Source organism: Citrus sinensis, chromosome 3, assembly GCF_022201045.2.
Source record: "Citrus sinensis cultivar Valencia sweet orange chromosome 3, DVS_A1.0, whole genome shotgun sequence".
In the NCBI taxonomy this organism is placed as follows: domain Eukaryota; kingdom Viridiplantae; phylum Streptophyta; class Magnoliopsida; order Sapindales; family Rutaceae; genus Citrus; species Citrus sinensis.
Genome location: NC_068558.1, coordinates 48,328,391 through 48,353,575, shown reverse-complemented (window position 1 = coordinate 48,353,575; position 25,185 = coordinate 48,328,391). Strand labels below are relative to the sequence as shown.

General features: G+C 35.3%; 3 protein-coding genes and 1 long non-coding RNA gene across 6 annotated transcripts; 3 read left to right on the top strand and 1 right to left on the bottom strand.

Annotated features, from left to right (window-relative positions):
• Window positions 1-1,625, top strand: LOC102609446 (ethylene-responsive transcription factor CRF5). Its single transcript, XM_006491168.4, has one exon. The coding sequence runs from the start codon at window positions 307-309 to the stop codon at window positions 1,192-1,194; it is 888 nt and encodes a 295-aa protein (XP_006491231.2). The 5' UTR covers window positions 1-306; the 3' UTR covers window positions 1,195-1,625.
• Window positions 1,626-6,352: 4,727 nt separating this feature from the next.
• On the top strand, window positions 6,353-7,804 carry LOC127901179 (uncharacterized). The gene is made up of 2 exons (XR_008053294.1): window positions 6,353-7,167; window positions 7,244-7,804. It is a non-coding gene; the product is annotated as an uncharacterized LOC127901179 (long non-coding RNA).
• Window positions 7,805-9,819: 2,015 nt separating this feature from the next.
• On the top strand, window positions 9,820-15,312 carry LOC127901176 (mitochondrial carrier protein MTM1-like). 3 transcript variants are annotated; one of them, XM_052437760.1, is made up of 10 exons: window positions 9,826-10,322; window positions 10,859-10,933; window positions 11,505-11,624; window positions 12,175-12,234; window positions 12,372-12,542; window positions 13,056-13,155; window positions 13,363-13,454; window positions 13,575-13,724; window positions 14,261-14,319; window positions 14,468-15,312. In XM_052437760.1, the coding sequence occupies exons 1-10, from the start codon at window positions 10,080-10,082 to the stop codon at window positions 14,601-14,603; spliced, it is 1,206 nt and encodes a 401-aa protein (XP_052293720.1). In that variant the 5' UTR covers window positions 9,826-10,079; the 3' UTR covers window positions 14,604-15,312. The 3 variants fall into 3 exon arrangements, with proteins under 3 accessions (XP_052293721.1, XP_052293720.1, XP_052293722.1); XM_052437762.1 differs by having other exon boundaries at window positions 10,180-10,327; XM_052437761.1 differs by lacking the exon at window positions 12,175-12,234 and having other exon boundaries at window positions 9,820-10,322.
• A 2,317-nt stretch (window positions 15,313-17,629) lies between these two features.
• LOC102610352 (tubulin gamma-1 chain) lies at window positions 17,630-23,830 on the bottom strand. The gene is made up of 12 exons (XM_006491171.4): window positions 23,438-23,830; window positions 22,475-22,675; window positions 21,697-21,808; window positions 20,964-21,364; window positions 20,323-20,376; window positions 20,148-20,252; window positions 19,598-19,672; window positions 19,446-19,490; window positions 19,193-19,321; window positions 18,735-18,839; window positions 18,580-18,657; window positions 17,630-17,918 (listed from the first exon to the last, which is right to left on the bottom strand). Exons 1-11 carry the CDS (start codon window positions 23,564-23,566, stop codon window positions 18,589-18,591), a joined length of 1,425 nt encoding a protein of 474 aa, XP_006491234.1. The 5' UTR covers window positions 23,567-23,830; the 3' UTR covers window positions 17,630-17,918; window positions 18,580-18,588.
• Window positions 23,831-25,185: the final 1,355 nt, after the last annotated feature.

Here is a 25,185-nt window from a genome sequence, read left to right as displayed (position 1 = left end):
TCCTTTATGTATTTGATTTAAAAACAATTTAAATCACTAATTAAATTTTAAACTCGTAACTTCTTCTTCCAATCAATCAAAAAAAAAAAAAAAAAAACTTTGTTTTTAAAATTAAAAATTAAAAAAAGGGTCCATGCTACGTATTTACTATGATTCTCTATAAAAACACTGATTCCTGGTCTTTTGACTCCTCCTTGCAAGTTGCAACTGAAACTCTCTTTGCTCTCTCTCCCTCTCTCTCCACGCTCTCTTCTTTATCTATTTATTTATTTCTTTCTTTCTTTCCCAACTCTCTTCGCCTTAAAAATGAATCAGTTAGTTTCTTCATCATCTGGAGCCAAATACAGAGAGCAGCGAAGCACGACGACAACGTTTGTAAAACCATCTTGTTCAGGAACAAAAGTTATACGTGTTTCGGTGACGGACGGTGATGCGACAGAGTCATCAAGCGATGAAGATGAAGAGAGGGGAGCGAGAGTGAAGAAGCAGATAAACGAAATCAGAATTGTAGAGTGTTCAAAATCAAACGAAATCAGTTGTTCAGAGAGTGTGAAACAGAGAATGAAAGACAGAAGCATTCCGTTGAAAAAAAGAGTGGGCGGTAGATCATACGACAACAAATATCGAGGCGTGAGAATGCGGCCGTGGGGCAAATGGGCTGCCGAGATTAGAGACCCGTTTCAACGAACCAGGGTGTGGCTGGGGACTTTTGAAACGGCAGAAGAAGCTGCTCTTGTTTATGATCAAGCTGCTATTCGTCTTAAAGGCCCTCACGCTCAAACCAATTTCTTGAGGCCACCCCAAACCGATCAAACATTTGATTTTGTAACGAGCGGCTATGATTCCGAAAAAGAGTCTCAGTCTCAGACTCCAACGTCCGCAATACCTTCCCCGACGTCCGTTCTCAGGTTCCACTCCAACGAGGAAATTGAGCTCGCAAAAACAGAGTTGTTTAATCTTGAGAGTGATCGCTGTTGTCCGTCTCAGGATAGTTTCCAGATTTATGATTCGGAGCTGTTGGATTCTGCAACTCCGGCTCCAATCTTTTTCGATGATAAGATGTGTGTGCCGCTTTTGAAAGAAAATTTGGGTGACGTTTCTGTCGATTTAGGCGGGGATTTCGATTCATGCATTTCGGAGTGGGACGTCGATAATTACTTTCAAGATCCTCCTCCTTTGCCCGATTCGCATTGACGGTCTTACTGTTAGTTATCAGTTTTGCTCTCTCCCTCTTGTCCATCCACAAGTGTGATATACATATATTTTGCTCTCTATGCTCTTTATTTATTAGCCAAAATTTTTGGGCGTCACAGCATTCTTCGGTCTCCAATCTCCCCATCAGTATCTGAAAAGAAAAACAAGCACGTCTGTAAATTCCTGCCTCGACTTTTTTTAATCGTTTTAAATTTGTTCAGTTCAGCATTCAGTGTGATATTGCAGGATTTATTTTAATTTTGCCACTAATTACTAAGTACTCTCGTTTTGGTCAATAATATCCGCTTAAACTCAAAATGATGCGTTTCATTTGTGATCCTCTGCCTCTATAATAAAAATATATAATAATTATTACTAGTAAATGTGTGTGTATGTAAGTGTGTTAGAACATGTTAAATAAAAAGTAAAAAAAAAAAGAGATCCCACTCCCCACCCACTTAAATGTGGAGATGGTCCCTGCCACTCGAATCAGGGCCAAACTCAATAGTAACGGGGTCTGGGGTGAGAAATTATTTACTGTAGGCACTAGGCAGCAGTTGCCAATTGGCGCTGCGCTCATGCCCCGCATATGCATAAGATAAGGCTGCCATGGAAAGCAACTAAGCTAAAGTGGAGTCCAATCCATGTTCAACGGTTGGCCATCGTAGTTACTCAAGAGCCGTACATACACACAGAAATTATGTGTGTTTCTGTTAAGCCCCTTGTTCATAAAGTCCATGAGAGTTCAGTACAACTCCATGTTCTTATGTTTGGTATTTCCTATTGTTATGTTAAATCTATGTTCCACAAGCCAGAATGAATGTCATGCGCAGGTGTCTTTTCTGTCTATGCCAAGAGTAAGACTGTGTTCCCTTACTTTTCCAAGTCATAATTTGTCACATGATAAGTGATGACTACACGAAATTTTGATTATTAAATTGTTCAACCTCCCGAACGGGCTTTGTTTATCAGAAGATATCATAGACAAAAGACAAAACTACAAGAGCACAAAAGAGACCAGAATCAAATTTTGAATCCTTAAAAATGTAACTGCGTTGGTCCCACGGAGTTTGAGCCAGTGGGATCCTATATAATACATTTTTATTAATAATAGAGGGATACAGGATAGGCTGTGTCTAGGGATGGCAATTGTACCCGCAAACTCGCAAACCCGTCCAAACCCACCCGCCAAAACCCGCCTGTTGCGGGTAATTTTATCCGTTGCGGGCGGGTTTAGTATTATAAATTAAAACCCGCATATGGATGCGGGTGGGTTTGGTATTAACCTTATACCCGGTGGATACCCGCATGGATATCCACCAAACCCGCAATAATTTTTTTCAAATATTTTTAATTTAATTTAAATATAAAAATATATAAAGAAAATAATGTAATTAATCAAATTACCAAATAGCAAAAGGCTCAAAGTTGTGTATGTGTGTATATGGCTCATCTCTTATTCTAAAGTCATAACCTAAAGAAAACTAAAGGCATTTCCCTTCGAATTAGTATTTGAAAATATTAATCTTAATTATTATTTTAGGCATTGTGTTAGATGGGTGCTTATGGTAGTGAATAAAATAAATATATTCTCTTTGATCTTGTTTTAAATGATAATATGAAATGTAATTATTATTTTTAGATATTAGTTTGTGTTTTTTAAATAGATTTGTATAATTTATACTTAAATTTGAGAATTTGTGTTGAATTGATGTGGAAATTTTAATTTTTCATTTACACTGTTTAAATATAAAATTGAATATGTTATATGGAACTTGAGGTTATTATTATAAATTTATATATTAAATATTTGTGATTTTAAATACGGAAACCCGCAAAAAATCCGTCGGATACCATTGCGGGTTTGGTAATTGTTAAAACCCGCTGCGGGTGGGTTTTTTAAAAAAAATTAAAACCCGCTGCGGGTTGCGGGTGGGTTTGGTAATTTAAATTTTGTGCGGGTTTGGGTTTGGTAATGGCAAACCCGCTGCGGGCGGTGCCCATTGCCATCCCTAGCTGTGTCCCGTATGCGAGCGAGAAATGCACGTGATGATAATGCACGCTATAATTATATTAAATATATATATATATATGAGTTGGTTGTATTATATTTAATATTTTACTTTTTTGTCTTATTGGATGCAACCATTAGATTGAAATAAATAAAAGTGATTCAACACTCGATAGCTTCATATGTGAATATTAGCCTAAACTAATTCAACAGTTAATAATTGTTTAAATCTTATATATTTAATCCAAATTCAATACATTTAGAACTATTTTCCCTATATTATCTCATCTTCTCACATACAAATTTTTTATAAGTCAAATAATTAGACCGTTGGAAATATCATGGTGAAGCAAAATTTTGGGTATCTCTCAAATTACGAACATGTTAGTGAAGTTTCAATCAAAATAATTAGAAGTTGAATATTATTGAGCTTCCATCCACCAAAAAAATAATAATAATAAAATTGAAACTGTTATATAGATATTGGGCAAAATTGGCCGTTAATCCAGTTGACGCACATTAGTTCTTTAGCATTAGGATTGGCTGATTGAGGAACTCTTTTTTCTTTTTTTCGAATGAGAGGAACTTAAATATAACTCCCATTCAAAAGAGAAAGATATTAATGATTCCAAAACATAGAATTAATATCATATCTCTAACAATTGACCGTTAATTGGCCGTTAATCCAGTTGACGCATATTAGTTATAATTAATGAAACGGTTACCGGTGGCTGATAAATAGAAAAGCATCCAACGGGGTTGTCTAATATGACAATAAGTGTGGTGCCATGTAACTGTTGCATCACAGTTAGACCCATATATATATATATATATGTGTGTGTGTGTGTGTGTGTCAAACAGTCAAAGTCTCGATATCTTGGAAATGGTGGGAATAGGCAATAGGCACAAGGCTAAGGTGGGATTTTCTGTAATCCAAAGACAAGCCGCCCTGCTTTTCAAGTGAATTCCCGGAGCGCTTAATTCTCCGGGCACGAGCGGTATCTTTTTCTGAACATATGGTCAAAAATAATCTACAAAAAGCTTTCGTTATTTGGCTATTGCTGCCTGGCTTTTCTTTTCTTTTTTCTTTTTTTCCTGCAGTTGGATAACGTTTTAAAATTTGAAAGGAAAAATTCATACCCAACTTCCTGTACAAAGTCTCTGAAACTGTTACTAAATCTCTTGGAAGATGTTCGAATCAGACCCACTTGTTTGCCTTTGTTTAATAGTTTCCTACCGTAGCATTTGCACAAATTTAATGCATGTAATAGTGACAAAGCCAGTGCCTCATTTGTTGTTTTGGAGAAATTTTAAAATATCTCATATGCATTACAAAATTAATACATGAATGACATGTATAGTTGAATTAAATACAATCACCACTTGCACGATAGTTTTTTAAAATAAATGCACATATGTCATGATATTATTTATTTATTGTATGACTGATATGGTACTTCAGATGTATTCTAAAATGTCTTTGTTTGCGAGGAGAGCTTCGTTTAAATTAAAGAGTGGCGTAACACCTACAAACTTTCATAGAATCAATAAATTCTTAAATAAAATATGATAATATCATGAGATTTAAATGCAAAATCTTCAGTTTAATCCTGTAAATCTCCTCATAACATCAAATTTTTTCTCCCTTAACTTTTCAGAAAAAAGTGCACGTACCTTTTTAATCTATATAACCCGTTTTGAAAATTTTATGTAATAATCTAAGCCCTGTGAGCTCCGCCCTTGTTTGTCTGCTCAGCCCTCTGACACCTCGTTCAGTGTCGGTGCTGCAGTGCTGCACTGCATCTGTATGTGTTTTCGTTTCTTAAGCCCGCGTTGAATTTACAAATGATTGCACTGCATCTGTATGTGTTTTTGTTTCTTAAGCCCGCGTTGAATTTACAAATGATTCAATATTCTATTTCTTTAATTTTGCCCGAGAATAGAATTAGAGTTCCAATATTTTAATCTCTGGAAAAAGAAAAATATACAAACCCAGCTTCAAAAATAAAATTAAATAATATGTTAAGCCAAATGAATTAATTAAAGTCAAACAACGTGGATCATGCTTGAAACCCCAAGAATTCAATTGTTTAAACAGACAAATGACGGCCATGTATCACGTATGAGAGCCGAAAAGATAAAGAAGGAAACGAAAAGTAATGAAAAAAATATTCCAAATACGCATAAGCATAACATTATGACTCATTCCCCTAATGATTGTGTTTTTTATTTGATATTTCAAACACAAATACAATGTTAATGATAATATGCAAAAATTATCATTTCGCATAATTTTAACTAACTATCGAATAATTAAACTTCGGCCAATCGCCCTCAATATTAGACTCTTGCCGGGCTTCTTGAGCTCTTTATTTATATATATATTTTTGGGTCACCAAATGGTAACTAATTTTGTGTTGGCAATGATCAGAAAGTGAGCTCCAGCAAAATTTATGCCGTGATCGACATCAAATCTTATCCTGTCATCTTATTGATTGCAGTTCAATGAATACAAACATTTAGGGCCCATTAGCTAAGAACTTTGGATGATCACAGTCGTGGGGTCTAGGTTTTACTTATTAATAGCATTTTTTTTTTCGGATAATAATTGAAGGAAAAATTGAATGAGGTGTGTTTCTGAAATATAAGTATTGGGTCCTCTTTTTCTTCTCCTTTGTTTGTATTTGAACATGTTGCTATCCATATGGACATTAATGTTCATGATCAATATTGTTTTTATAAGTTTAAGCTTAAAGTCATGAGGCGAGGATTAAAATATAAGCAGTAATGTAAATGTTAGCTTATCCGATTTGGCCGTTATATACATACATCATGACTTCACACTCGGCAGAATATTTAGTTCGTCGTCGGTAGCCACTGTTTTGGGTCATTCGTTAAACAAAAAGTTGGATTATTGGACCTTCCGAAAATCTTTTAAAACCCTTCAGGATATTTTCAACTTTAACTCATTACTCATCAGGCTGGGAAGTCTTTTATGTATAGATTGAAAGACTCTACGAAGAATAAACTGTTAAATTAATTTGAAAAAGAAAAAAAAAATGACTTATGGGTAATAAATATATTGTTCAATTTAAAAACTATAAATAATGAACTATTTATACCGTAAAATCTCTTTATAAATTATTATAAATTATAAATTATTTAACGAATGACGTATCATGTATATTATATCATTTAAAATATAAATTTAGATTATCATTACTCAAAAAAAAAAAAAAATTGAGGAAAAAGAATGTTTTAGTGTTTCAGAAAAAGGACAGAGATGGGTTGTATCCTGGTGCATGGTGCATAGATGTTGATACCATACCTGAACCAATTCACCCAATATACATGCGATGGGCTGGCTGAACATAAGGAGCGTGGGACTGTGACTGCGGCACTAGCAACATGTGTAACAGCTAAGCTTCTCAGGCCCTAACAAAACGTCACTTTAAAGCGAATCCACATAAATAAAGGTGAAAGAGAAAGAGACCGAAATGATTTGCAGTACGAAATATTAATTGCAGAGCATACTAAAAAGAAGAAGAGGCCTAGCTTTAATTCCAAATTGTCTCAGGCGCTCCAGCTACAAAATAAGTCTGAAAAAGCGTAATGGTAAAGAGAGATTGCGAAAAAAAAGAAAAAGAAACACGCAGGGATTGAAATGTCATAATACAAGTGCAGACATATTAGAAAAGAAAACAAAATAACTATTTGGACAGGATCATTTATATTTGAAGAGCTGATGGGCTATGAATGATCATGATGAATTCATTGATGGAGTTGGGACAAGCCACAATTATGCTCTGCAAATGTGAATCTGAAAGCAGTATCAGCTTTTCTGTAAATTTCGTGCAGAACATGCTGGTCGCTTCGGTAGCGTTGCGGAGAGGGAGAGGGAGAGATCGACTGCTTTAGGAAATTCATTGAAGGAAGTTGAAGAGTTGCTGGTCTATTTTCAGGTAAATGTTTTTTCTGCCACTCTTATCAGTTCTTGTACGCTTTCTATATATATATTCAGGAAATTGCTTGCAGCAGATGCGGTCTTGGCAACTGACAGATAGGCGTGCGGCTTTTCACTTTGTTTGCAAAACACCAGATTACGTCTCATGGAACAACTAACACCATTTCAAGGAAGAGCAGTTGAAACAGCTGAATGCATGTTTTGGACACCAAAAAACTGCTCTCAGTTGTGATTTAGAAGACAAGACAAAGGATTTTCAGTTTTCTTGTCAGTTGCATCACATTCAGATTTTTCTTTCTTCTTTTTTTTTAACCCGTACAGGCGGAGAAAAATCTGTTGCCAAATTGATCATTGGTTGCGGCAAGCATTTCATCAACGCTTCACCTTTATCATTCCAGATCCAGGCAAGTCTACTGCTGTTCGCAGTCGCAGAGAAGAATTCTTTTATCTGTTGAATCAAGAAATGCTGTAAAAACAGTTCCGCGTCTTTTGCGGCAGAGGGGCTCCTCCCCCCCCTTTCCCCTTTCTCGAACAGTATTAAGATTTGATTCTCAGTAGCTATGTTGTCTCTTGCTATTACAGCAATTCAACATCCCTTTGTGGTTTTGGACTTTGAATAGAAGCATTATTTTTCATTTGTGCGTGTCCCATTCAACTCGCGTCGATCCTCTTGCAAATCCCGTATTCTATTTGCTCATTCAAAGTTGTTCAATTTGAATGATAGGTATAGGACTCCTGTTTCCGTTCTGTTTTGCCCTCGTCTTTACTAAGCTCCATTACATTAAAGAAAAAAATTGTCCAATTTGGACCCGCCGAAATATTTTGAACCCTAAAATAAAATTACTTTTACAAATCAAGTACAAAGAAAACACACACTAGATGAATTCGTTTGAGATTGCGATCAAAATAACACAATAAGCTAATTAATAAGAACAAGAAGCTCGTAATCAACCTGCTAATTCTTATGGCCCACATCGTAGGCCCAAATAACTCAATAGGAGCCCTATTGGAAATACAGGGCCCATCGTATACAGCAATGATATGAGTAGGCCTTTGGAAACTCCTTTTAAATTCCTTATAAAAACCATTTTTTAACTGAAATTACTTAGACGATCAGAAACAAATTAATTTTTTTTCTTTTAAACACTTAAATAAATTATTATTTTAATCATATTTTTACGCCTGCCCCATTTCATAATTTATATTTGTAATTTAAATTTTAATCAAAATTTTTTTTTGAAGAATTTAGAATTATGAAATTAGAAATTATGTAACAAAAAAATAATTTAAGATTTTAGGATGTGCGTGCAGTTATAAATTAAAAACTTAAAAGAAATACTTTTTCTACATGAAATTTAATGACAAAATGTTTGATTTTAATAATGGATTGATATTTTATAAATTAAACCTGGGCTATTTTGGAAAGAAAATATAATTCAAAAAGGGTATTATAAGAAGGGAAATTATCAATCGTATACATTTAGTTTATTCCGTTATCAAATTTACTACAACGCTTTTAGGGTATATCAGTCATCCATCCTAAGTTGACAAACTGTATATGTCATCCACCAAACCATTAGTTGCCAGTTAAATATGATGACGTCATAAGGGTAATTTTGTCTTTTCATATGATACAAGTGATAATTTAAAGGTATATAAGTGATCATAAGAGATTTTAAGGGTATACAAGTGATAATTTTCAAGGGTAAAATCGTTAATTCATTATAGTTCCGTTAACTTTCAAACGACATCTAACGGTTTAGTGATCGACAGATAACTTTTGTCAATTTAAGGTGGACGATTGATACACCCTTAAAGTGTTGTAGTATTTTTTTTATAAAAACGCAAATTTAAGATATACGAATGATAATTTCTCGTCTAAGAATTATTTAGGGGTATTTTATTGGTGTTAAAAGTTATACTCTAATGATATTTGACACCCTCCAATTATCTCACAGTCATCGACTTTCAATTTATTTGATTACTTTTCATAATTACCTTATTATAATAAAAAAATTAGTTTTTATTTTATTATATTCTCTCTCTGCCCCAACCCTCCTCGCTCTCTCTAGCATAACCATCAACCTCATTACTTGTCTTTATTAACAAGTTCATCACCACCACCATCTATCTTCTCTACCATTAATCAAATCACATCAACTAACATATGATGAGTTTTAGTATTGGATTTTGTTAAATTTTATGAATAAATGGTGAGTTTCGTTGTTATTAATGATACTGTTTTTACTTTGTATGATAATCTAAAATTTTATTTAATTTCAACATTCGGGATTCAAGTAAGAGTTATATTTGATTTAAATTTTTAATCAATAAAAAAGATAAGAAATTAATCTATTGAAATATTGGGAGTGAAGAAAAATATTTAATATTGAATTATTTTTATTTTTAATGAAGATAGTTATAATATAAGTAATATTAATTAAGAAGAGGAGACTAGTAAGATAAATTAAAAGGTCAAGTATCACCTCTAATATATCGTATTTAATAAATAAATACTAAATTATTTTGTTTATTATCCAATACAACAACAGAATGTGCAAAATTTGCGTGTCAAGTTCATGTTCTCTCGGGATGAGTCTTTATTCGAGAAGTACACGTCAGACAACGATCAGTTACTTGGCGCCATCACTTACACGCCACCGCACCGCACCAATCGCTTTAGGCCCTCCTCTTTCTTTCTTTCTTTCCCATGCAAATTAATTGGAAAGACCTAGATAGATAGAATATACTAAAACCAACCAAAATTTGACTTTAAAAAAAAAAAAAAAAAACTAATGTTCAAAGGATTACAAACCTCACTACCTTATTGTTTATTTTGATTCGCATTTCGAGTTCTGCTGTTTTGGTATATGCAAATTGTTTGGAATTTTACAAGTAAACAAGAGGGGAATGGTGGTGGGCTCAAGGGTGAGTGTGCCTTCATGGATGAGCGCGGCGGCGGCGACTAGGGTTGATTTGGAGGGAAGCGTTTCGTCTGTGACAGTATCATCAGAGACTTCGTCTAAAGAGGAAGCTTTACGGCATTCAGAAGCCATAAATGATTTCAGTTTGGGGTTTGCAGAAAGGGCTTTCTCTGCTGCCGGCGCTGCTATCGTTTCTGCCGTTATTGTTAATCCTCTCGATGTCGCTAAGGTTTTGTAATGACTCTACTCCACCTAAATTTTCATTTCATTTTTTCTTTATTTAACTTATTCATTGCTAATTTTGCTCTGTTATATCGCAATTTTTCTTCCCTTTAATTGTCATTTTCATTATTTTTTATTATTGTTAGTATTATTACTACTTTTGAGAATCGTATTGTGGATAGATGTTAATTATTGTTTCTCTCTATCTCAAGAATAGAATCCAAATGTTGTGTCATTATTCTCAGTCCTTGAAAAGCTATGATTCTTTCAGAGAATGAAAGAAAAGGAAGCAAAAAGATTGAAAAATTAAATTTTCTTTATTTAGCTACTTTTCACGATTCTTTTACTAATTATTATAAATATTTTAAACGTGGGCTAAAGTCGCCCAATTATTTTCTAAATTTGAGTTATGCTTGTTGCATGGATCCTCTATCTCTTCTCCAGTTTAACTTTTTCCAGAAATCCTAGTCTTCACATTGCTTCATCTTTTGAGATTTCATGATGAAGCTAAAAAGCTAATAGATGTCCTGCCTTCATCTTCAGACAAGGTTGCAAGCCCAGGCTGCTGGCGTCCCTTATGAGGGTCTATGTCGTACAGCATCTTTTGAAAGTAACATGGTATGTGAACTGCCCTTTTTGGGATTCTTTACTTTGCATTCTACACTATCCGAAATGGTATCTTAAGAGGAAAGAAAATGCTTGAAACATTGATATTAGAGAAAGTGGGGTATCTTCTCTGTACATGAATAGCCATATCAAGAAAAAAATCTTCGTGTCCTGATATCAAAATGACTTATATTGAGCACACATAACAGTCTTACCAAAACTGAGTGGTATTTTACATTATGAAATTTCATCAATTGCTATTGTGGTCTAAGCTCTGGCCACCGTCTAACTTCTGTAGGTACTAAATGTATTAAGTGTTAGATAACTTGTTGAGAGAATGAATCCAAATGTTTTAAAAATGCATGTCATCTGTTTTGCTTCCCTCTGGTTTTCCCCCTTGGTTTGCTTTTGTTAAATTTGTCTCCTCCTCTCCTTCAGTTAGTATTTTGAGAGGGTTGGAATGACAAATGTGATAGATGAATTCTCTTTTCTGTTATGATCGTTATGCATAGACATTACTATTCTTACTGCTCTATGTTATATGATCTTGTGATGAGTACTGTCTTTCAAATTGTTTCTGCAGATGCTTTCAGATATGAGAAATTCTCCATCATGCACATGTGCAGTTCCAGGCACAGAACCAGCTCCAGAATGTAATCGATATAAAGGAACACTGGATCTTTTCTACAAAGTCGTACGCCAGGTTGGTGGATACAAGGACTTTATGAATAAATTGCACATATATCTGATAAAAAGAATTGAAGTTTTCCAAAAGTGTATAGTTTACATCTGTGGAGAAAAGCTTTCCTAGGACTATTTTTATCCTAAAGAGTTTTATATTGGGTCTTTGTAAAGTATTGTATCTCCAAAGAAGAAAGAGATCCTAGAAAGCAGTTGTTATAGTTCACTGGAAAATTATGAAGAAGAAAAACTAAATTCAATCGGAATTACATGTTAATACTCCTGATTTCCTATTTAGATGACGTCATTTTTCCAGTCCTAAAGTGATTTGATCCATGGGCAAAATAACTCCATAAGAACTGGGATTTGTAAAGAATGTCTTATAGACATTGTTTAGAACAAGTCAACTGATGGCATTTTAATGTACTGCATTTTACTTGCAGTGTGATTACATATATTATGGAAAGAGATTTTGTATGCCTTCAATAAATAGATTGCTTGGTGCTAATGTTGGTGAATCTTAAATTTTGATCATTAATATCAATGGTTTCATAAGAGCTAAACATGTGCAGGAGGGATTTGCCCGACTATGGAGAGGCACTTATGCAAGTTTAGCATTGTCTGTGCCAACAGTAAGTCTCTCCTGTACATAAATTGCTTGTGTTTCTTCAAATATTTCATCCCATACATCAGTGTGGCATTGAAATTGTTTTTCATTCTGATGATTATCTTTTCTTTTTTATTTTTTTCTGTTAATTACTTTTTTCAGGTGGGAATTTACCTTCCTTGTTATGACGGTTTTCGCAATTTGATGGAAAATTTCACCACTGGCAATGCTCCAATGTTGACACCATATGTCCCCCTAGTTGCTGGGTCTGTTGCACGTTCGTTAGCATGTATTAGTTGTTACCCCATCGAATTGGCAAGGACACGGATGCAGGTATATTTATATATTTTTCTTGTTTCTTACCCAATATGACCATGAAGTACAAGATTGTAGCTGATTTGTCTGCTTGATTTTGATGTCTTATTGATAGCAGTGGACCATCTTGGTTGTTCAATTATCTCATAAAATCCACATTGGGAGTAGAGTGTAGCATAGGTATTCGGAAATTGAATACTCTATCCAATTGTAGGATATTGATGTGAGATTCTACTGGTGGTTCTGCCTTCTTACTTGACCATTTACACTCAATTTTATGGGACAAAATTGTAGGAATACTAGTAGTATTTACTATAAAGGACTGGTGGCATTGCTATACAGAAAAAAATTGGCATCCATTACTCCTTAGATAAAATACTCCTGAGGCATTCACTATCCATTTTCATGAGTGTGTTCTATTAGTTACGTCCTTGACTATGCATGAAGGCACATTTATCTCTTTTAATATGATTATTTATTTTTAATATTTTTTAATGAAATGTTATTCTTCTGATTTTCTATGCATTTTAGGCATTCACTGAAACACAGTCTGGTGTGAAGCCTCCAGGAGTGTGGAAGACACTTGTTGGTGTTGTCAACCCGCTCAAGAGCCGAAATAGCTCTCAAAAGTGTAAGTTGGCTATGTTTGGAATGGATAATAGAAAGTATTGTCCTTGCTCTCTTAAATTTGGTTTTCAGTTGATGTTGAATGAGCATATGCAATTATCTGGTAATGTATTGTGAACTGATTGAGCTTGATGAATAATCTCAAAAATTTAACTACATTAGTTCTCAGATGCCCTTTTTGATATCATTGCGAACACATCCTTTTTAACAGTACAAAACTACCGGATCTTGTGGACTGGTGTTGGAGCACAGCTTGCTCGTGATGTTCCCTTCTCTGCTATCTGTTGGTCAACCCTTGAGCCAGTGAGATTTTATTCTCTCGAGAAGTTACAAGATATATCTTAATTTTCAAACATTGACATCTTTATGTTACCCTTTGGGAGATGTCAAACTTATGCTATTTTCCTATTTTCATTTGTGTAGATCAGGAGAAGTATTCTTTCCCTGGTGGGTGATGATGCCAGGGTTACCAGTATCCTGGGGGCAAACTTCACTGGTGGTTTTGTCGCAGGGAGCATTGCAGCTGCAGCTACATGTCCCTTGGATGTTTCTAGGACACGACATCAAATAGAGGTTGTTTCTCAGAACCAAGCTTCACTGACATGGATCTAATCTTTTCTGTTAGGATTTTGTGCCGCCCTTGATTCCCCACAACTAGAAAAAATTGTTCTGTGACAGGCAAAATGAAATTGAAAAAAGGAAAAACTTTGGTACCTCGGGGAGGATTTTTTTATTTTTTATTTTTTTAAGCAACCATCATATCTGTCTGAATGCGCATTGATTGTGTCAAAAACTTGACTGAGGCAGTACCTTCAAAGGTGGAATGTCTTTCTTTTGTGCATGGACAGGGAATCTTAGGTAGTAGTAAATTGAACTGTTACCTTTGTATTGACATCATTTATATTTGTCTGTTTTCATTGACCAAAATACCTTGATGGAAATTAAATTGTCACTAGAGATAGCAATGAGAACATTGGACCAACCAACTTCAGCTATAAAGGGGAGCACAATTAAGGAATTGGAATGGCTGAATTGACTCTCAGTGATTATTTCCTTGGTTCCTTTAATTGTTTTGGTTCTTAATACAGTTTTCCTTTTGCCATCTTCAGAAGGATCCTACTAGGGCATTAAATATGACTACAAGGCAAACATTGATGGAAATCTGGAGGTGGGTAGCACTCTTATTAGTTTTCATTTTGTATTTTATATTACCAGCCGAAGAATGTCAAAATGATTCTTAGACTATATTGATGTTTTGCTTTCAAGAATATTTGCTCCAATTGACCTTCATGACCCCAAAATTTCCCCTGGAACAGGGATGGAGGAATGAAAGGATTGTTTACAGGAGTAGGGCCCCGTGTTGCTCGTGCCGGTCCATCTGTTGGCATTGTAGTCTCCTTCTATGAGGTTGTCAAGTATGCTTTATATCAAAGACACCAACTCAATAATTGAAAGGCATAAGTTGATATTGCCGGCTGAAAATTTTATTCGATATTCGGCATTACAGACACATTACTCAAGCTGAAGGATAAAACGTATTATATTATGCATTATAGATACCTTAATCTAGCTGAAGGATAAAACAGGATTAAAACAGATCATATTCTGCATCCTAGACACCTTGATCAAGAGGAAGGATACAACAGACCGTCCACCACACCCACAATCTTCAATTCATTCCATTTTCAAGGCTGACCAAGTGGAAGCTTCTTTGAGAGAATTTTTTTTTTTCCCCTTTTTTTGGTGAAGGCCATTTCCTCTCTTCGAATGAGAGAGAGATTTTTTCAGTGCCTTTGTCTTCTTTGAAAGAAAGTTACCTTCAAATTCCATCAATGTAGAGAGTAAGCCATGGACCATGGATGTTAGATAAGGGAGTTTCAATTGAGTTTTGCCTTCTACGGCTATATGGGTACATGGTACGTATGGTAGAAAGTTAATCTCTTTTATACTTTTTTTTTTTTTTTGGCATCACCAGCTTGTATTTCATTTCATCTCTGTTTTTTAATGTGAGATGGCGTTTCAATTTGGATTTTAATGTGCAAGAAGGAATTTTGGTTTGCTGTTCAATATTCTTTGGTGGTATTTATTAGGCAGCAGATTACCAAGGTAAAATTACTACCAAGGCACAAGAAAGCAAAAGAATCCACCTCGCGGCTGGATGAAATGCTCGAGATAAATACACACACCAATAACAATAATAAGATCCAAGAATCACACACAAGAAAGAGAAAAATAAAAATAAAAATAAAAAATTCTTCCCGCACTACCAATTTATACGGACATACATAGCCCCATCATCCAGCCCCAACTTCTAAGAATTCTAAGATTGAGAAGAAGAAGAAGAAGAAGAAAATAATTTAAAAGAAGCTGTAAGAGGAAGATGCGTCTAGTGGGTGGATGAGGTATGTAAGAAGCAGAGCCACCAGCATCAGCAAGTACGCGATCCCTTGGTCGATTGATGTTCCTGAACAACAATACAAACTCGGTAATCATCCCGGAAAGAAAAAATAACCAAAAAGACAGATTTAAATTGATTCTAAGGGAAGAAAACCTACCATCGCTAGAAGGGGCAGGAGCAGGAGCAGTCGCAGGAGATTGGGCTTCAACTGCAGGAGAGGCTATGGCGAGTATAAGACCCAAAAGTGCCAAGAAGCAGACAAATACTCTTGATGTAATAACCTCCATTTTTCTTGACTCTTCTCTCTTTTAATATTTCTTTTTTTCCGACGAATTCCAGTAATATTTTGACTTAAGAGAGGAACAACAGCCAAAGGTTCGAATTTGCGAGAGAGAATGCGAATGCGGGGATCGGTGATTTAATTTGTAGCAGTAGTTTCTCTCTTTTTAAATAAGGCTGGAAATGGAAGAAGAGAGAGAGAGAGAGAGAGAGATGATGATGAGGATGAGATATAGAGAAATCCAGCAATCGATCAAGGGTATAATTGTAATTTGATTTGTGCTTGCGTCGGGGTCCACTTAGATTGAGGTTAGTGATGGTTGATTATACGACAAGAAGGCCATGTGACTCCCTACTAAAACTAAAGCTTCATTCGGCTACAGACTGTCAGCCAAGTTGTCACCCAATTCTTTTTCCTGCGAACGTGCCCCACCTACCATTCAAAATTATAACGGATTTAACGGCTAATTTCATTGTTTTTAAAGTTGTTACAAGATGCCTCTCATGCGTTTACGAGTATTATTATCTGGACACCACAACTGATTCGAGACTTCGATGAATCCATTGTGGTCTTGCGGAGCTAATTGCACATTTAAAAAAAAAAAAAAAAGTAAATGAAGGCATGTGGTTGGCGAAATAAAGTAATGATTGACAAACAACCATCTTTCCATCCTAAATAATATAAGGTATGATGTGTAACAAGTTATAGAATAAGTGCCACGAAAAAAAATTTAAAACCAATTTTTTTATTTTAAATTCAATTTATGTAAATTCTCTTCTCTAACCATACAAAATTGTGACCATGCAGTTGATGTGGTCTTCTAAAAAATAAATCTTTACAAAATAAATGTTAGGTTATTTTTATCTCTTTTAAATTATTATCGTAATTATCGTGTTTATATAATTCTAGGGATTTTAGAGTCTATTGTTCTCCTAATCTTTAGTTCCGTAAACTAGTGTTTAAACTAGTATCAATGTCAATAATGGTAAACCGAAACATTTTATTTAGCAATTAAATAATTGTATTAGGAGGTATTTGATTCCTCTAGGCACTAAAAACATGTTTACAAATATTTCAATTTCTTCAAATTAGTTTGATTTTTTATTGCACACAATTTGTACCTATAACCGCAGTCAAGGAGAATTAGGGGAGCAGTAGCATTCCACGTCCTACTAACAAACGTAACACAAGGAACAGAAATTCTTTGCTCTTTTCTTATCTGTCCTTGAAGTTAAGTCACCTACGACAGTCGATTACAGCTTGTATTGCCGGTCTCATCTCGACCGTTCCTAACCGTTACATTTCGTAATCATTATCTTTTCTAGTTGCCCCGCAGCAGACTACAGTTGCCACAGGCTATCAAACAAATAAAAGAACCATGTTTTATACATATTTTAATCCGATCTCTCAAACCACGAAATTGTTTTTCGGTATAAGCAATTTGATAGGGGCAGCCTAGAGGTGACCTGGGATTCAAAACTCAATTTCTTAGGGGCTCTCAGTAATATGGGATCTAAAACTCAGAGAAAAGAGAAACTTGTATAATTATAATGATATCAAAAGGATACTGAGTAAGAAGAAGACAGTCAACACAATCATAAATGAGACTAAAAAACATGTGGTACGCACAATGCACCACATGCTATGTTTTGCTCTAACGAATGACGACAATAGGGTACATGGGAAGTATGGTAGCATGACAGAATTTTCTCAAAAATATTTAGATGATGCAAAATCCTGACCAAGAATTAAATAATACATCAATAGAATAAGGAAAACGAGAAACATATCAGCCATCAGTTGTAAGAAGAGGTCAATCCACGCCAGAAATTTTGAAATTCTGGCTCCAGCTGTGCTGCCTGGATTTCTTTAGATTTTAGGGGAAAACAAAGGCAATCTGATGAAAACAGTGACATTCTGCATTTCTCAGACTTGGGTATCAATAAATATCAGTTGAAACAAAAACACCCAAAACTTGAATGCACTATAAATCACTCAACGTTCCACACAACAGGAACAACTTCAAATACAAACACCCATGTTTAATTACAATTCTCCTTCCAGCATGCTTTCACCAAAAGGCTACATCCTGTAGTGAGCAAAATCGAAGATAGTCACAAAATTGAAGATAGTCAACTCTCTGACTCAAAAGGGGAGGGGTGGGTGGGGGAAGAAGCTTCCCCAAGGAAATCAGATAATACTACATCTACATGAGTGAACCATGGAGAAAACACTGTGGGAATTCAAACCTTGCAATTATAACATTAAGGCTACTTCAGTAGCTTCTAAAAGAATACATACAAAGATTTCACTAGCACTTGCAATGCCAAAGCTTCAAGTAAAATATAAAGAAAGAGCTACAAAAGGATGGTCGCTGTAACCCATTGGTAAGTGTTGAGAGCCATTGGTGCAGGAATTTAGCTTTCTAATGATTATTTAAGGGCAAAAAAATTGAATCCACAACTATAGTTGTACTACTAGAAATTTTTGAGATGCGATATATTGATGCTCTAACTGATTATACAATCATCTAATGCAGTAACCTATTAGAAGAACATGACATTTAACCATTTAGTGGATAAATCTTTTCCTCAGGTTTTTGGCCAGTTATTGGACAGTATAACAATAAAAATTGTCCTCTGAAAAGTACCCCACTACAAGCAGAGCCAGTTATATAAGCTTGGCATGCACATACATGCAACGTAGAACATAGACTCCTAATTTTCAAGGATAATGCAATTTTAGCTTACCTGGTTTATTCACACTGCTAAGTTTGGATCCACTGATCCAGTGGCATTGCCTTCTCCTGTTAGAATGTGGTCAGGATCCTGTATAAAATCATCAAGTAAATCAGTAAGATCCACAAGGAACTAAGGGCATAAGACATCAGGGCCATATCACAAACCTCCATTCCCCATTTGATGTAATCTGGGGATTCACAAGCCTTATATTCATCAACCAAGCTCTCAATTATGTCCCTTGATTCATCAAATTCTGAAAGATCATTGTCCTGCCAATGTTTGATATTTCATCAAAATAATATGCAAATGTAACACAAGCAGTCGATAAAACTAGCACAAGCTTAAGTGACTATTATTCATAAAGGGCCTATGTCAATAAGGTATGAGGAGAACAGTACAATCTGTGCCCAATTTATTAGAACATTTATCAGATGTATAAAATTGATTCCTCAAATAGAGACGTACATTTTATTCAAATACAATAATATCTTATGATCAAACAACATACGCGTAAATGCATATATAACAAGAGAGGAAAATAATTTATTATTCCGATGGTATATGCAAAATTGTCAAATCATAGCAGAATTTGATCATGTCAGTAGTGAAGCTGGAAACTTACAGCAAACATTGGAAACTTTCGGTAGTTGTCAAGAAAGGCTTGCTTTTTTCGCAACTTCTCATATTGGCTCAAACATTTGCTGAAGAGATGCCTGATACTAGTATGGCTTGCCAGCATGAGACCACTAACCTTACAAATACAACATATATGTTTATAGTCAAAAAAGGTTGATATCCCCAGTAAGATTCAAAATGATTGTATATCATTAGAAAGGATGAAAAATAGTGAATAAAGACAAGATATGAAATCCTACCCTATGTGCAGTTTGAACGTATGGCGACTTTCTAGAGAGAGCAACCTACAAAAGGAACTCAAACAGCAAAAGTCATATTAAACCCAGCATTGAGCCACAAGTTCAAGTCAAAAGAATGAAGACCAGAAGATTGCTAATTCAATGGAGAGGACCTGAATACTTGCAGGGCCCCACTCAATAAAGTTGACAAGCTTTCTTTCACGAATCCTCTGTAAACTTTCATGCACCTGACAAAAGAGCAAATCAGCAAATCAATGCAATCCCCTTGAGTTTATTGTAAGGCAATTGCAGTTCAAACAAGCAAGATGAATTAAAGTAGTCTAACATTTTACAAAAAGTTCCAAAAAATATAACAGAGAGAAAAATAGCCCAATAACATTACCATCTTCAATCAGCTCTATAATAGTGTGTACAATTACACCATGATGTAAAGTTTCAATCAAATTGAACCTAGGTCAATATAAATGATCTGCCACCACTGTAACACTTGCCCCTTTAACAAACCAGGGAGAAAAATATACTTTTAACGGGTGCCATAGAGGCAACATATAAAAAAAACCAAAGAGCATAATTTCCCAAGTTTTAAAGGCCAAAGATAAGAAACTAGGTAGCTTGTTCACTCATAAGCCCGAATAATATATCTTCAAACCAGAAAAAAGAAAAAGTAATAGCAACCACATGAACAATATATGATAAAATTACCTGAGTAGGGTCCACCTCTCCTTGAATGATATTCAATATAGAAATGTACTTAGCCTGACTAGCTTCTTTTGTACGAGCGTAAGAAGAAACCATGATATTTTTGGTCTGAAGAAAAAGTGGTCAGAAGAATGCCTATCTGCACTTTATTGAATTAGTTTTAGAAAAAGTTTCTCACCTGCAGCAGTCTTCTCATAACATCTAGTACAGTAGTTTTACGGATCACATTAGCCTGCCAAGGAGAATATACTTGCATCAGACTGCAGCTAAAAGCCTCCTCTTTTAAGGGCAACAAATGCAAAACCCAATTTGAAAGAATAAGATATAAAAAATAATTATATGATACTAAAAAGAGTAACAACTCCATCAGAACCAATCCTGCTACACTCTTTCAGCTTCCATTTCATAAATTGCTGAACTTTGGAGATTTAATTGGTCAAGCAGCTCCTCTAAAATGTAATAGCCCAAGCTTCAAGTTGGACCCTGGGCTGTAGAATAACAATTTGGTACTATTGAAGATTGAAAGTGAAATAACTTGATGTGATAATACTTTTTTTTTTCTTTTTATTTGAGTACATGATATTTCTTCACTGTAAGTGAAAATTATTGCATTAGGTCATCTTTATAACACATATCAATCCTCCACTGAATAAAAAGAAGTAGAGAGTTTCTTAGACTCCAGTCAAATCTTGGAATGCAGAATAATAGTTGACTGAAACTTTTCTATAACCCACACAATCAACCGAAAAAAATTAAATGCATAAAAATACAAATTTCTGCAAAGGTGCAGATGCAGACAACAGGATGTTCAAAACTTACTTGACGTTCCACAGTTAGGGGTGTGTATCCTGTCATGAGAAAATGGCATCTCGGCGTTGGAATTAGAGAGGCAAGAAGACCAACCAAGTCATTATTCATGTATCCTGGATACCTCAATGTGGTTGTGCTTGCAGACATTACAGTGGAAACCAATGAATTAGTTTGAGCAAATGTAGGATTTTGCAGATGTAGGCGCTCCACAGCAATTCGATTCAGTGCAGTATTGTCAAGAACAACAACACAATCAGCATTTAGGGTCAGTCGCTTGAGTGTCAAGAGAGAGTTGTACGGTTGGACCACCACATCACTTGTCTCCATCTGGTTCGGAAATACACTGTATGTCTGAACCAGCTTTTTGCTATAGCGATCATTTAAAGTCTCCAACAAATATGAACCCATACCTTCAATGCATGATGAAGAGACACTCAAAATCAAGAATGATGTACATAAGTCATCAAATATATACTATTATTAGCAATGGTAAGCTATGTAGACAATAAATCAAAATTTTGGAAATTCAAAGCTGCAAATATCAACCTGCATAGTTCATCTGCCCCTACTGAGCGGTCATTTTATTTGTCTTTTTGTTTTCCAGAGTACTTATGGATTCATCCAAATAAGATTCATATAACCAAACAGTAAACTTCAATTAAATTCATGAGTGAAATATTTCACTTAAAAAAACTTCAAAAATTTTAATATACAGGAACAAGGTGATGAAAGGTAAAGAGACCTGAGCCTGTTCCTCCAGCAATTGAATGGCATAGAACAAATCCCTCAAGACTATCGCTTCCATCAGCTTCTCTATCAATCATATCCATGATATCCTCTTCAACACCTTTCCCCTGTTGAGACACAAACACAAATTACAACTCCTGAATAATTAAGTGATATCTCATAACCAAAAAGGTCACTTCCAATTAACTAACAAGAAATTCGTGTAATTTTAACATGCCATCCAGGAAAATAGCAAACCACCCACTTGATTGTCTAAATTATTTCCTTACAAGGTTTAAGGAATGGGCAAAAAAAGGGTTAAGTTTTCAATTGGATGTTGCATCATGAGTAGCTCTTCCAAAATTATCAGCAATTTATAAAGATTAGTACTGCTTCTAGACACAGGACCAATTACAACCTCCAACTCACTATAGCCTTCAATTTATCACAACTATCCGCATGAACAAGCAGACTGGTCTGGAAACTTCTATTAAACTTCAATGTTGTAGAAAATTCACATTTGCGTCCCCATTCAATCATTTCAAAATATGGCCCACATGAAGGCCCACAATATGAACCACAATTATATGCATTCATTTATGATAATTTAGAAAGAAAAATCGTTAACAATAATCAACAGATGGAGTGACCGTTTATGTGTTCTGTAGTGCATAATGTTAAGGTAGACATCAAAGAAATCTACATTCAATTCTTGACAGGATATGCAAGAATTCTTTGCTTATTGACATTGACTCAAAGAAAGTATGTCATAGTATGAATGACAAGTAGAATACCTGATGATATCCGCTGGCCCAATTATTTCCGGCACCCCCACCATGATCAGAAACAAAGATGTTCTCATGATTGTAGAGATTTCTATACTCACTATTTTGAATTCCATTTATCACTCTCGGCTCCAAATCTATCAGTAAAGCTCGGGGAATATAATGCTGATCATCAGCTTGATAGAAAAATACATCTTTCCTGTCACCTCCCTGCCACAGCAATAATGATGAGATGGATGAATACCAGCCCTCCATTTGTCAAATATAGCAGAAAGAGTAAACATTGACAAATCGTTATCTGTAGCTAAACCTGAATAAGATTTGCAGACTCAATTTATCCACAATCTCAGTGTTTGTTATGACTTAAAACTATATGGGGTCAATCCTGTATCCCTACATTTCTTAAATGACTGGCCATTGTAATCAGTGCTGTCACTTGAGATAAAAGCCAACAAAGAACTTCTTGAAGAATTCTATAACCCAACAGAACCAAGCCTTGATCCCAGGAAATTAGATCCCATGATGGTATCACACCACAACAGGAATAGAAAGCTAAAAAACGGTGAACATGAAAGTTACATAGATCGAAATTGAATTCATTCATATGTATTTGTAGCAGCCAAGCATTTACTAGGCGAAAATGAGAATTCCAGGTTAATCTAACAGTCTCATTAATCAATAACAACCTAAGAAAAACCCTAACATAATTCACATTAATCAAATTTTCACATAAAATTTGCTAAAAACAAATTTGTCAAAATGAAAAATGAAAATTATCAGAGGAAACAAGTAAAACCAAACAAACATCTTTCAATTAAATGAGAATCCATCGTGTAATTAGTTATTGACAGTTCCCACGGCAACTAAATAGCAAGCCCTTGCGCGCGCGCGCATGCGTGGAAGAAAACTTTAAAAGAAAAGCAAACAATGGAAAATGAAAAAAGAGAGAGAGAGAGAGAGAAGAGAAAGGACCTGAGTAGCGAAGTCTTCGAGAATGCCTTCTTTGCTGATGCCGTGTTCGAGGCAGAGTTGTTTCCAGAACTCCATTCCGATCTGATTCCCGCATTGCCCCACCTGCAGAGTGATAATTTCTCTCGGCATTTTTTTTTTTCAATTTATCCCGAATGAAAAATTAAATTAGGGTTTTTGGATGGAAGAAAATGCGAGACGAAAGAATCTACTCTAGCTGTGGTGTTGGTGCTTTTTGAAAAGGTAATAAGAGAGGGAAATATACGAGATGAGATATCTGAATCCCGGGAATTATGATGACATTTATATACGGTGAAGACTGAAGCGTGAACACTGACTGAATCACACTCACTGACGAGCGTGTGCCTGATCAAACTTGAATTATCCGGTTAGCGCTAACGTGCGCGGTATGTGAGCATTAAATACTATTTTTTTTATGTTACTTTTGATGGGCCTTGGTTAAGTCTAATCATGCACTTTCGAGTGACGCTTCCTTTTCTTGGGCCGTAGTTAGGCCTTACTGCGATGTCGTTAACACTAATAAGGATTATTGTAGGCGGTAGCAGAATAAAATAAATAGCAAAGAGATCCTCACTAAACACACCATTTGGGAGGGGTAAAGAGCCTTAACTGTGACTATACTCCGAATCCGAATTAGTCGGGGCCCAATACGGTCGCCGGAAATCGGATGCTTTAAACAAAAAAATAAATAGCAAAGAGAATATGAATTAATTAATTAGGCCATGAGAAAAGCTTCGATGGCAAACATACTCTTCTGGTCGACATTTCCAACGAGTGGTAGTGTTAGGCCATAATCTTGAAGCAAAAGATCAAGCTTCCACTCAGGCATGGACTCGCAGTCAGCTCGAGTGTAGTGCATCTTGGATAGTGCAATTTTGGCCCTTTCGGCCCCTCACATACCTCCATCCATTGCTCCTCCGCTCTTCTTCTTCGGAGCTTTCTTAATTAGCCTTAGTGAAGGACTTGAATAAATTACTCAGAGAGACAGGGAAAGCGAATGAGTTGAATGCAATGGGTCCCGTGCTAAAGTTGAGAATTCACCGAACAAAACCCGCTTCATAATATCTTCATATTCACCTCTTAACAAACCAATTCATCATCCGATCGGGGCAAAATCATTAATTCGTTGACATATTTACTCGTTACGTTAATAATTTGCTATTTGTTTAAGAGTGTTTTGTTTTCTTTATTTCAATTAATTATTAATCGCAACAAATATTTAGTACAAAATTGAAAACTCAATTGCAGGCTGAGTTTAGGCCTACGTGGAAGTTGGGCCTTATTCGCTTCCGGTCGAATTTCAGCCCCGTTGGACGTGTCTTTGCTGTACCTTTCTTTTTATTTTTATTAAAGGAAAATGGTAAACAAACTAAAGGAAGACTAAATGACGACCAAAATTAGTGTGGTTTCACGCGTTGCCTTACGCCAATTCAAAAATGCATGGGACCATAATAAATAATAAAATAAAGAATAAAAAAATGGAAAAGCAGCTCAAATTTCTTCATTTTATCTTTTTCCTTATACTTTATCCAGCAAATCTCCCAAGAGAGATAGAGAAGATAGGAAACTAATTTTAATCTTTTTTCCTCTTAATTTCAGCTTAGCACCGTGTGAGCATTCCCTTTTCATCAAACGATGTCGCTCTGCTTTGCTTCAATTCATTTCAGTTAGGCAACACGTTGTGAGCTCTGCTCTGTTTCGAAAATAAATCAGAACATAAAAAATTTTGT

Coding starts and splice junctions, on each gene's coding strand:
- LOC102609446 (XM_006491168.4), top strand. CDS start 307: ATGAATCAGTTAGTTTCTTCATCATCTGGAGCCAAATACAGAGAGCAG.
- LOC127901176 (XM_052437760.1), top strand. CDS start 10,080: ATGGTGGTGGGCTCAAGGGTGAGTGTGCCTTCATGGATGAGCGCGGCG. Junction 10,323..10,858: donor ATCCTCTCGATGTCGCTAAG/GTTTTGTAATGA, acceptor CTTCATCTTCAG/ACAAGGTTGCAAGCCCAGGC. Junction 14,320..14,467: donor ACATTGATGGAAATCTGGAG/GTGGGTAGCACT, acceptor CCCCTGGAACAG/GGATGGAGGAATGAAAGGAT.
- LOC102610352 (XM_006491171.4), bottom strand. CDS start 23,566: ATGCCGAGAGAAATTATCACTCTGCAGGTGGGGCAATGCGGGAATCAG. Junction 20,253..20,322: donor TTATGAGAAGACTGCTGCAG/GTGAGAAACTTT, acceptor CTTTTTCTTCAG/ACCAAAAATATCATGGTTTC. Junction 19,491..19,597: donor GGGGCCCTGCAAGTATTCAG/GTCCTCTCCATT, acceptor TTCCTTTTGTAG/GTTGCTCTCTCTAGAAAGTC.